This window comes from Bidens hawaiensis, unplaced genomic scaffold (assembly GCF_021521415.1).
Source record: "Bidens hawaiensis isolate Kalapana, Puna unplaced genomic scaffold, B.hawaiensis_p1.1 tig00048161_1, whole genome shotgun sequence".
Taxonomy (NCBI): Eukaryota; Viridiplantae; Streptophyta; class Magnoliopsida; order Asterales; family Asteraceae; genus Bidens; species Bidens hawaiensis.
The window spans coordinates 43,969-57,306 of NW_027498616.1; the positions used below are offsets into that span (position 1 = coordinate 43,969).

At 39.0% G+C, this 13,338-nt stretch overlaps 1 protein-coding gene across 1 annotated transcript; it reads right to left on the reverse strand.

Annotated features, from left to right (window-relative positions):
• Window positions 1-1,452: 1,452 nt before the first annotated feature.
• LOC143597355 (uncharacterized) lies at window positions 1,453-3,810 on the reverse strand. The gene is made up of 2 exons (XM_077075874.1): window positions 3,481-3,810; window positions 1,453-2,160 (listed from the first exon to the last, which is right to left on the reverse strand). The coding sequence occupies exons 1-2, from the start codon at window positions 3,808-3,810 to the stop codon at window positions 1,453-1,455; spliced, it is 1,038 nt and encodes a 345-aa protein (XP_076931989.1).
• Window positions 3,811-13,338: the final 9,528 nt, after the last annotated feature.

Here is a 13,338-nt window from a genome sequence, read left to right on the forward strand (position 1 = left end):
TGGTGTAATCTTTTTTTTGTTGGGGTGCAGACCCTGATGTTCCACTGACCCTTTTTCCGTTTGATGTATGTTTGGTTTGACTATGTAGGACCTGTTGGGTGTACTCAGATGTTCCGCTTTTCACTTTCTCTTTTGGTTGTCTTTTGTATGTGGACTCTAATATAACCCGTTTGGTTTATTTTGTCTGATCTTTTCATGTTTTCTTTTCTGTTACGCGTTTGTTTTCAAACGTCATAAGAATATGCTTGAAAAGATAAATAATGAGAAAGGATTTTATTAACTTGAAACAAAAGTGGCCCTTGGCCCGTTTAGTACATGGTCTTTGTTTTCAAAGGTAACATTTCCGCAGCTGTGTTGCGTTCCATATCATTGGGATTTGTGACCCGTCTATCTTTTCTTGAGAGTATGACCCTTTACCCAATATCTCAGAGATCACGTAAGGGCCTTCCCACTTTGGTGCCAACTTCCCTGATGAATCCGCGCCGGATGCTTCCCTGTCGCGGAACATGTATTCACCGACTTTAAACATGCTTGTCTTTACCCTGTTGTTGTAATATTTTTTGAGTTGGCGTATGTATTTTCTTTTTTGATTGCTGCAAGTTCTCTTCTTTCTTCAAGTAGGTCTAAACTCAAGTGAAGTTCAGACTCATTATTTTTCTTGGCCAAGAGTACCCTGGCGGAAGAGAGTCCTATGTCCACCGGTATCATTGCTTTTATTCCATATGTGAGGCTGAATGATGTTTCGCCATGGCTTCGTCTCTTCATCGTTCTGTACGGCAATAGTACATGTGGTAACTCATCTACCCAGCCAACCTTTTTCAGTCCCAATCTTGATTTTATCCCTTCTAGAATGGTGCAGTTGGCTCTTTCCACCTGGTCATTGCCCTGCGGATATGCCACCGATGTGAATACTTGTTTAACTTGAAGTTCCGCGAGCCATTCTTGGAGGGTCTTGTCTGCGAATTGGGTGTCGTTATCGCTAACTATCGTCTGAGGTAGTCTGAAGCGACATATTACGAATTCCCATATGAATTTCTTGACGACAGTGGTGCTTATCGATGCTAAGGGTTTTGTTTTGATCCACTTTGTGAAATAATCAATTGCTACTATCAGGAATTTTACCCTTCCGGGCGCTTCAGGGAATGGGCCCATTATGTCGATGGCCCACTTCTGAAATGGCCACGTAGAGGAGACTAGGATCAGGTCATTCTTAGGTCTGACGGTATTCGGTGCATGCCGCTGGCATGAATCACACTTTCGCAGTTCTTTCACAGCATCAGTATGCATGCCCAACCAGTAATAGCCGGCATTGGTGATTTTTGCCACGACCATCATGGGCCGCACGTGCAGCCCACAGATCCCTTCATGGATTTCTCTTATCAAGTAATTAGCGCCCTCAGCGTCTACGCAGCGTAGTAGCGGTCCTAAAAATGATTTCCTATATAGGATTCCTTATTTCATCTGGTACTGCATCGCTTTGTGCCGTATCTTATGAGCCTCCACTTTTTCCTGTGGTAAAATAACTTCCGCGAGGTATGCCTTGACGGGAGTCATCCATGATTCTTTAGGACTCTGCATGATGCAGACTTGTCTCTCCGGAATTGATGGTTCCGCCAATGTGTCTACTCTGACTTCTTTTTCCAGGTGTTCGAAGCTGGTTGCTGCTACTTTGCTTAGCGCGTCAGCTGACTTATTTTCACTTCTCTTAATGTGTTTCACATTACAAGATTTAAATTTTCGGATCATCTGTTGAGCTTGCTCTAAGTAATACGCCATGACTTCATCTTTGGCTTCATACGAACCATTAACTTGGCTGGCTATGAGCATCGAGTCAACGTGTGATTCGACGTGTTGTGCTCCAAATTTGCCAGCTATGTGTAGCCCAGCCAGGAATGCTTCATATTCCGCCTCGTTGTTTGTGCTTTTAAAGTCCATGCGGATAGCATATGTGAACTCTTGTTTGCTTGGTCTTATTAACTTCAATCCGACCCCTGACCCTTCATCATTAGATGCTCCATCAGTGAATAACAACCATGCCTCTCTTTCTTCGATGATCACATTTGGTTTTTCTTCTGCTCTGCATTCATCTTCTTTCTCGAAAGGTACTTCCGCGATGAAGTCCGCCAGAATTTGTCCTTTGATTGCTGGCTTGGGCTTGTACTGGATGGTATGTGTAACATCTTGAAATTTTCAGATAAAAAATGTCAAGTTTTAAAGTCCAAGGATTAAAATAAAAATTTTGTTTTCTCGTCCGATCGCGATACGCGATCCCTCAGGAACCAACGTCATCGTGTATCGCCATGACGTGCTTTGTACATAAAGTATACATTTCTTCTTGAAGAAGAAACGTAGTGTTTAAGAAAAATAAACAGGTAAAACCAAAGGTTTAAACTTGTAAAAGAAAGAATGTATATTTTAAAGTAAAGGTTTAAAAAGATAATAACATTGAGGTAAAGATTATACAAAAGAGACTAAAGGTCTTAAGCCGGATTAAAGATCTGGTATTAACAAAAGGTTATACTCGTACTATAGGTCCGAGATAGCTCAAGAAAGACCGATCAGTAAAGTGAAGCTGATCCTTTCAAGGTGAATACGCCCAACTTTTAATAACTTGTATTATCGAGTCAAATTAAATTGATTACATGAGATTACGTATATCTAAAATATTATAAAAAAACATAATCGCTGGCCCTCAGGCTGTCGTGTACGTTTTTTTGGATCCTTACATATGTGGTTAGATGGTGGGCACACAGTGCCACACCTGGATATATGCCTCCGCCACGATGGGCCGGACCTAATTTACGTACGAGAGAGGGTAATCATGTGTTTACTGATAGTAGCTATGTAATCTCGAAGGGTGCGGTGTTTGCTGAGTAGGTTTGAGTAGAGCTTAAGTTTGTAATTGTTTTTAAGTTTTTAACTTGAATATTCCTATGCCACGATGGGCCGAGACCTAAGTTATGTATCGAGGGGTAATTAAGTAAATAAAATATTTTATACGTCAGCTTATTCACTAGCATGTGTTGCTGACGTATTTTCAAACTGTTTTACAGGTATTGAAGATTAGCCGCTTGAAGAATCGAAGTCGCTGATAGGAGATCTGATGGCTCAGATCATTTTTGTAAAAACATTAAAATTTGTAAATGGTGGTTTATTAAATAAGTTGTCTTTTGTAACATTATAACGGGTATTTTTATAATCCCATCTTTTGATATGTAAATAATAATATTTTAATCCACGCAATTATATTTCCGCAGTAAACCCGTAACTCTGATTTAATTACAAAAAGGGTACCAACTGTTGGTCGAACGCCCAGGCCATAGATATGGGGGTGACATTATGTTCTCCCAGATCAATGGCCCACTTTGGCAATTGTCCTGATAGGTTTGGTTTCCAGAGCACATTTTGAATTTTCTAATTCATCAATACACTGATTGTGTGGCCATGGGAATACCTGAGGAGGCGCCTTGACGCGTATACCAGTGCTAAGATCATTTTTTCCATGATGGAATATCTTGTGTCTGCATCTGTGAGAGTCCTACTGACGTAGTAAATCGGTGTTTGAATCTTTTCGCGATCTACTAGCAGCACTGCTCCTACCGCTTTGGCTGATGCGGATAAGTACATAAGCAACTTTTCGACTTTTCGCGGCGGCGTCAGTGTTGGTAATTCGGTCAAACATTTCTTTACTTCTTGAAAGGCTTGTTCTACTTCTTTTGTCCACTGGAACTGTGACTTCTTTAGGCAGTTCCGCAACGTAGACACGAATGGGAATGACTTGGTGGCATGATTTGCTAGGAATCTATTCATCGCTACCAGCCCTTCGTTTAAGGTTTGTACCTCTTTTAGTGACTTCAGAGAGCACATGCGGGAGATAGCTTGTACTTTCTCGGGGTTGGCTTTGAATATGTTTTTTTGTGACAATCACTCCGAGGAACTTCCATTCTTCCATCATGAATGAGCATTTGCTAGGGTTTAGTTTCATGCTAATCTTCCGCAGCCTTTGGAAAGTGTCTTCGATATCTCGCAGCATTTGGTCTGCTTGCAAGCTTTTAATGACCAGATCGTCCATATATACTTCCAGGCTATTCCCAATTTGTTCCCCGAACTGCTTATCCATCAGGTGTTGATAAGTAGCTCCCGCTTTCTTTAATCCAAATGGCATCATTTTATAACAGAATGTGCCTTTGTCTGTGCGGAAAGCTGTCTTATTTTAATCTCGTTCCACCATGTGGATGTGATGGTAGCCCTTGCATGCGTCCAGGAAACATTTGAAGCGATATGGGACTACTGAGTCCACTTTCAAGCTAATCTTTGGGGCATGCTTTGTTTGGATCTTTGTGATCGATGCACATCCTCCATGCTCCTTTACTTTTTGGTGTCGTCACCGGGTTTGCGACACATGTCTGGTACCTTATTTCACTTATAATGCCTGCTTTCAGTAATTCGCTCACCTGATTTTTCATCGCTTTGGTCTGCTCCAGAACCATCTTTCACCGTTTTTGAACTACTGGCGTGAAAGATGGGTTAACCTTCAGGGCGTGTTCTGCTATCTTGCGCGAAATGCCTTTCATATTAGCGGATTTCCATGCAAACACATCCATATTTCTCAATAACAGTTGCTTCATGTGAGAGATTACGCTACTTGATAATGTTGTTCCAATGGTGATGGTTTGATCTGGAAAACTTGGCATTGAACATCCATTTTTCAGGCTCATTGTTATTTGCTATTTTTTGCACCTTTTGGGGTTTTGACCCTTCCGCGACGAGACATTCTTTGTTTGGTCTCACCAGTATAATCCTTGTTGTTGTTGTTGGTATGCCCATTAAAACTAAGAAACTTAAGAGACGAACATTAAAATTGGTCAAGTAAAGTGGGATTCACGAAGATGCGCCCTGAGTGAACTTGAATCCGAAATGAAGAAAAAGTACCCCCACTTGATCTAAGAAGCGAATCTCGTGGACGAGATTCATTCCAAAGTGGGGAGGATGTAACATCGTGAAATTTTCGAATAAAAAATGCCAAGTTTTAAAGTCCAAGGACTAAAAATAAAATTATGTTTTCTCGTCCAATCGCGATACGCGATCCCTCAGGAACCAACGTCATCGCGTATCGCGAAGACGTGGTCTGACTGCGAGACACGTGTCTCCACGTTGCACCACGTGGCGAAGCTACTTGCTGATTCATCAAAGATAGTCGCCATACGCGACGGCCTATCTCTTGGACCATCGCGTATCGCGATGGGTCTTGAACTTAGCCTATATATAGAGGTCACCAGCCCTCTCACTCATCATGCAAATTAGTTTACACTACTTTCTCTCTCTAAAAACACTAACATCTCACTACCTCGATAAACGTGCCAAGTCTCCTCGTAATCCGTGCCCTAAAACGACGATAACCCGAAGTACGTACCTTACACCGACGAAATTATCTTGAAGAACGTGCCACCACAAGACAAGCCAACTCCCTTCCTTGAATTACGTGCGAACAAAATACGAAGAATGGTGTGCCTCGATTTGCGTTCAAGAGTTGATAAAGATTTTCAAGAAAACGTAAGGCGTGGAAGTACATCTCAAGTGTCTAGGGTTTAATACGTCAATTAAGGTAGGGATAATGCCCGGATAAAATATTAAAAAAAAATAAAGGCTTAAACCCTAGTCGAGGGTATACTCAGTATCTTGAAAATAAACAAAAGTATAAAGCAAAGAAAATATAAAACAAAAAGAATAGTTATAAAAAGAATTCTTTGTTTTGAATAAAGTATGATTTACTATTTATATATATTTTAAATAATAAAAAAAAATAAAGTACCGTTTCTTCTTCAAGAAGAAAGTAGTGTGTAAGAAAAATAAACAAGTAAAACCAAAGGTTTAAACTTGTAAAGGAAAGAGGGTAATCACGATGGTTCGGACCTAAGTTACGTTCGAGAGAGGGTAATCATGTGTATACTGATGGTAGCAAAGTAATCTCGAACAATGTGGTATTTTCTGAGCGGTCTCGATTAGAGCTTAAGTTTTTAATTGTGTTTTAAGTTTTTAACTTGAATATTCCTAAGCCACGATAGGCCGAGACCTAAGTTAATTATTGAGGGGTAATGAAGTAAATAAAATATTTTATGTGTCAGCTTATTCACCAGCATGTGTTGCTGACGTATTTTCAACAGTTTTACAAGTAATGAAGATTAGCCACTTGAAGAATCGAAGTCGTTGATAGGCGATCTGATGGCTTAGATCATTTTTGTTAAAACATTAAAATTAGTAAATGGTGGTTTGTTCAACAAGTTGTCTTTTGTAACACTAAAATGATTATTTTTATAATCCCGCCATTTTTTATATGTAAATAATAATATTTTAATCCACGCAATTATTTCCGCATTAAACCCGTAACTCTGATTTAATTACAAAAAGGGTACCAAGTGTTGGTCGCACGCCCAGGCCATCGATGGGGGCGTGACATTATGTTCTCCCATTTCAATGGCCCACTTTGCGAATCGTCCTGATAGTTTTGGATCCCGGAGCACATTTTAAATTTTCTAATTCGTCAATACACTGATTGGGTGGCCATGGAAATACCTGCGGAGGCGCCTTGACGTGTATACCAGTGCTAAGATCATTTTTTCCATGATGGAATATCTTGTTTCTGCATCTGTGAGAATCCTACTGACATAGTAAATCGGTGTTTGAATCTTTTCGCGATCTACTAGCAGCACTGCTCCTACCGCTTTGGATGATGCGGATAAGTACATAATCAACTCTTCGTCTTTTCGTGGCGTTGTCAGTGTTGGTAATTCGATCAAACATTTCTTCACTTCTTGAAAGGCTTGTTCTACTTCTTTTGTCCTTTGGAACCGTGACTTCATTAGGCAGCTCCGCAACGTAGACACGAATGGGAATGACTTGGTGGCATGATTTGCTAGGAATCTATTCATCGTTACCAGCCTTCCGTTTAGGGTTTGTACCTCTTTTTGTGACTTCGGAGAGGGCATGCGAGAGATTGCTTGTATTTTCTCAGGGTTGGATTTGAATACGTTTTTTGTGACAATCACTCCGAGGAACTTCCATTCTTCCATCTCGAATGAGCAATTCTTAGGGTTTAGTTTCATGCTAATCTTCCGCAGCCTTTGGAAAGTGTCTTCGATTTCTCGCAACATTTGGTCTTCTTGCAAGTTTTTAATGATCAGATCGTCCATATATACTTCCAGGGTGTTCCCAATTTGTTCCCACTTTCAAGCTAATCTTTGGGGCATGCTTTGTTCAGATCTTTGTAATCGATGCACATCCTCCATGCTCCTTTACATTTTGGTACCATCACCGGGTTTGCAACACGTGTCTAGTACCATATTTCGCTTATAATGTATGCTTTCGGTAATTCTCTCACTTGATCGTTCATCGCTTTGGTCTGCTCCGGACCCATCTTTCGCCGTTTTTGAACTACTGGCGTGAATTTTGGGTTAACATTCAGGGCATGTTCCGCTATCCTACGCGGAATGCCTATTATATTTGTCGATTGTCATGCGAACACATCCATATTTCTCAATAACAGCTGCTTCATGTGAGAGATTATGATGCTTGATAATGCTGGTCCAATAGTGATGGTTTGATCAAGAAAATTGGCATTGAGCATCCATTTTTTCAGGCTCATTGTTGTTTTTTGTTTTTTGCACCTTTTGGGGTTTTAACCTTTCCGCGACGAGACATTCTTTATTTGGCCTCACCAGTATAATCCTTGTTGTTGTTGGGATGCCCAACATGCCATGCGCGGTCGACGGGTTTGCATTGAAATCTCCGATCTCTTCTCTTCCCAGGATCACATCATGCTTGGACTTTACTGGTAGTACTAGAAATTCTACCTCTTCGATTCTCGAATGCTTTCCATTGCTTAGTGTTACTGGCAACTTTAGTTGTCCCAGCGGATATGTTATTTTGTTCGGGAATCCCGAGGCGGGTGCGTTGACAGGTTCTAGCCTTGCCTTGTCTTTCGCAACTAGCTGATTGAAACATTGTTGGTACATGATACCCGAAGTGCTTCCTTGGTCAATAAAGACAAAGGTGCTTTGGTAATGTCTTATTAGTGCGGTGATAATTAGTGGTTGTTTGAGGCATGGTCCTCCCTTGACCCGCGGGAAGATGACAAGCTCTTCTTTCCAGGCTTCACTGCTAGGTGCTTGCCTTTTCGCACTCTTGTTCCGCCCGCCTTGTATCATGTGTGTGTTCATATTCTTTATCTGTTTTGTTGGGGGACCATCATCTTTAGTTGACCCTGGTTTCTGGCGTGTTTCTTGGCATCTACGACCAGGTGTTCAAGCTTTCCGGATTTCAGCGCACTTTCGATTTCGTTGTTCATATTTGTGAAATCATCTGTATTATGACCAATATCATTATGTAATTTATAGTACTTCGATTTATCTAAATTCTTTCTCCCGAAGATCGGCTTGGGTGTCCAGAAGTCGACATTTTCCGTCGCCAAGATCTAGGACAAAGTTTTCGCTAGTGGGGTCCATTCTTTGTTCTTGTATCCCCCGTTTCTATCATTTTTTTCTCCTATCAGCGATCGAGAGCTAGTGATTGAGCTGATGTTTCGGTCGAGGGTTGTATTTTAGACCATATTGACCCTTGTTCCTTCTTGTTATTCTTGAATGCTTTTGATTCATTTCTGTTTTTAGCGCTGCGATATCCTCGCCCACATAAGGATTTTTTAGTGTCAGCGTATACTTTGGCTGCTTTCATTAGTTCGCTCCACGACTTTGGCATGCCATATCTCCCTGACACGCACCGGATAAGGTTATCGCTCCACACCCCTTGGCGGAAACCTTCCCTCATCATGCCCTCGCTCACCCCTCCTATCTTGAGGCCTTCCGTGTTGAACCGCACGATAAAATATTTGATGGATTCGTTATCTTGGCGGAACACGGTCAGTATGTCGACGGGATTCTGAGCGTGCCTTCGCTGTTGATTGAAATGCAGGGAGAATTTAGCTACCAGATCTTCGAAGCTCGTGATTTGGCCTTCTCGGAGCCTCTCGAACCATTCTATAGACGCGCCATGGAGGGTGAGGGCGAACATATGACACCATACGGGAAATGTCCACCCAGCTACCCCTCCGCCAAATATGAAACTTTGCAGGTGATCACTTGGATCGGTCATTTCGTCGTACTTTCCTACCGTGGAAGGTAGTTTTGTGTTAGAAGGCAGCGGGGCCTCTGCTATCTTCTGTATGAACTTCGATCTTTTTTGCAAAAGTGTTCGGCCTATAGGGTTTTGAGAAATCTACATCCGCGTCAGGATAATTGTTCAAATGTTTTATTCCTCGTGTTTGGTCTCTTGGTCCGGGCTTTCCCCATCGCTTCAACTTTTTGAATCTTGGCTTTTCCCGCGTGCGTTTCTTGACCTAGCCACTCGACTCAAGTTAGGTGACCTTTCTTGTCTCCTGCCTTGTTTCTTCTGTTGGTCTTTGTGGCTTTCAAGTCTTTCGTGTACACGGCGGCGAGGATGTCTGTTGTCATCAGATGATTTCGCGTCATCTCTTGAGATGACAATGGCACGCGGGGTTATTCTCTTTTCCAGATTTCTCGCCAGCTATCACACCCCGACACTAGGCGGCTGAACATACCGGGGTGCAACGTGATTGGACAAATACACAAGACACTATTTAAAGTGACAATATTTAATCAACTCATTTATTTCATAAATCAATAATCAACACATCTCGTTCACACAAACAATTTGAATACAAGTAACAATTATATTTTTCGTTTTACTAATACCCTAATGGTCTTGGTAACGTTTTTCGTCAAGTCCTCGAGTCAACAAAAGTCAAACCTGTAACATTTCATAAAATAAAGTTTGTCAACACAAAGGTTTGTGAGCAATTCATAAGTTTGAGCATATAAGTATATAGTAATAAAAAGCCACAAAACTTGTATACAAAATAATAAATAAAAGTTATAAACACATAAGCATGTAAGCATAGAACACCAAATCGAGCAATTATTTAAGTAAAGTATACAAACACATTTGTGGGTTTAAAGATTCAAGTAAATAAAACATTTAGTTTGATAAGTATGAAATGTCACCCCAAAACGAAAGATGGAAAATGGGGTATGAAAGTACTCACCTTGATTGACGAATTGAGAAACTAATAAGTGATCGACATATAGAAAGCTTGTAAACGAAACGAACGAATCCGACTTGAAAGCTAATTGAAAACGTATAAATAAAATATATTAATGAACTTGAACTTTAGTTGAAACTACATTTGAAACATTGGACGAGAAGGTTCGGTTATTAATCTGGTTACCGGCTAATTTGTTAACGATTAGGGACTCGTACTTAATTGTTAATTTAAAGTAAAATAATATTATTTTATTGGGCTTTTAAATAACTAAACGAATATTAAATAGAAACAAGACGGGTTTTAAATCAAGAGTTCGGTTTTATAAAAATGAATTGATGATAAAGTTTATAATAATATTATTAATGTTAAAGATAAAAATGATAATAATGATTTTAAAATATGTTATATATATATGTATCTATATAAGATAATGTTGATGATATATAAATATAGTACCACTTGAGGATTGTTGTTAAAACTAATAATAGTAATAATAATAACAAATATAATAATAATTACTTTTGTTGTTGAAACATTATTAACGGATTTTATGAATTTTACTATTAATAATTATTTTTACATAAGTAATTATATGTGCCATATTAATAATAACTAATACTTGTCACATTTTAAGAATAGAAGTATTAGTGATAAGAATATATAACTCGAGTGACGATGACGTTAAATGGTATCTAGGCCCGACATGGGTTTCGGTTTAATAAAACAAGTGAATAATATCCACAATAATATAATTTAATAATATTACTTGATAATCATAATAATAATAATAATGATAATGATAATGATAATCATAATAATCTATTGTTATGAAAATAATGATAGTTATAATTGTTTTGTCAAACAATAATAATAATAATAATAATAATGATAATAATAATAATAATAAATATTATCTTGATAATAAATATAATGTTAATAAAGATAGTAACATTAACTTGAGAAATTTGTTAACAAAACAAACCAAAGTTGGTCACAGAGGGAATCGAACCCGTGACCTCAAGCTTAAACACACACTAACTATCAATACCTGATTCAAAGTCGGAGATGAGGAAAGGGGCCGTCGGAGGCCAATTCCGGCAGAGCCGGAGGCAGAGAGAGAGAGAGACGGAGTAAGAGAGAGAGTCGGAGAGGGAGAGAGAGTGTGTGTGTAGGAGAGGGAGAGTGCAGCGAGAGGGAGTGAGAGTGCGTCGGAGAGAGAGAGCGAGTGCGGCGAGAGGGAGAGAGAGCCGGAGCATATCACGGCGGTTCACCGGTGGCCGGTTTTCCGCTCACCGAAACAACGAGGGAGGAGGGTTTGAGGGCCTCCGAAAATACGAGGAGGGGAAAGTGGGGAGTGGTGGCGGTGTCGGAGGTGGTGGCCGGCAGGGGGTGTTCGCCGGAGGTGGTGGGCGGCAAGGGTGGTGTTCGACGAAACCGATTCCGATCACCAGAAAACTGCAGAGGAAGAGGGGGCGGCTGGGAGTGTAAATTATTATGTTAGGGTTAGGTTTAGGTATTTATATATGTATGCATATTTTCAAAAATGGCCCCTCAAGTTTGGTATTTAGTTTATAATGATTTAAAACTACTATAACTTTAAAGAAATCCACTTTAGTCCCTAACGTTTACTTAACCGAGCTTATAAATTATAAATAACTGTATTTGACAAACCCCACACACGCAAGAGTTATAACATCAATAATTTGATAAAATGCCGGTTCGGGTTTACAAGCTTAACCACAACTACGATGAAAAATTTATTAAAATAAAACGCGAAAAATCAACATGTTACAAAATGATTAAAAAAACGAATATAAAACGAGACCCGAAATTGACGAATGTCACAGTATCCCCAACTTTTTGGAAATTTCGTCCCGAAATTAAAATAAACTTAAAGAAAAGTAACTATTAACGAATATTGTCTTTAGTAAGATATTTGCATGAACAACTTTTAAGCAAAAGAATAACGTCAAATCCTAGCATGACTCGAAAAACGCTACAAATGAGAAACATAACAAAGGGAATTATATATAGGAAGTACCAGCGGCGTATCCACCATGCCCTTATCACGATTTCGCATTTTTTATCGTTTTTCTTTCATCATCCTCGGGTCTGAGTTATCGTACACAACCGTACTTACCATGGCTTATATACGGGGATTTCGATAATTAAGTGTGCACCCATAATTATTTAGATCGTCATATGGTCCACATGGTTCCTCCATTGTGTGGTTTAAGAGACATATTTATTTTGAAATATTTAACATAGATGTGTTAATAAATTTGTTGAATTTTACCAATATTGACAAAAACAGTATTAGCGGTTGAAAATTTCCGGATTGACTTTTTTTAATAAGTAGGAAAATGGGACACATAAATGAAACAATTAAAATCTTAAAGTATAACCAAGGTGAAGAATAACTATTTTGGTTTAAATAGGTAAAGACGCTCGAATAAATAAAACCCGGGGTAGACAATTACGAAACGGGATTTAAAGTCAAATGTCATCAATGTGAAAGAAATAAACAAATCCTTAAGCTCCATGGTTGTACGTCGGGACACTAAAATTTAGTAAAAAATTCGATGAGTGAAAAATGAGAAAAATCCAATAAGTGAAACGAGGGTCCAAAGAGTGAAAATGAGAAACCCGAAAGGTGAGTACATGAGGTAAGGGTAAACTACGTTACAATTTCAATAATGTTGTGCAATGAGTTTCATACATGTACAAACTTGAGGTTATAGGTAATTGAGAATACGATTGCGTGAAATCACAAGAATGAGGTGAGTTTCTTTGGGGTGACGCATACGTGTATCAATATAAATAAAATAGTATTTGGTTAACAACCAAAACAATCGATGAAATGCGATAAAACGTGAATACGGCCAATATTGTGAAACCATTTATATAATCGTCAATATAATAACGGTTTCTAATAGTGTCAAAACTTGTAGACAGCCACACATAGGATATTAATAGATTAGATGAAATGATATAGAATAATTCATAGAATCGTGTTTACATAAATGCTCCAATATAAATAACATAGTCATGAAAATATAGTTTAAAAGATAAACGAGATTTTTGGCGAAGTTGTGTTTTTGAAAGTATTACATAAATTGTTATTGAATAGTTTGCATTCGGTCACGAAAATCAAAACACAAAAATGAAATCTCATGTGCATAATATTGTCATCGAAACGTCTCATCAATGAAGAAAAATTGCAA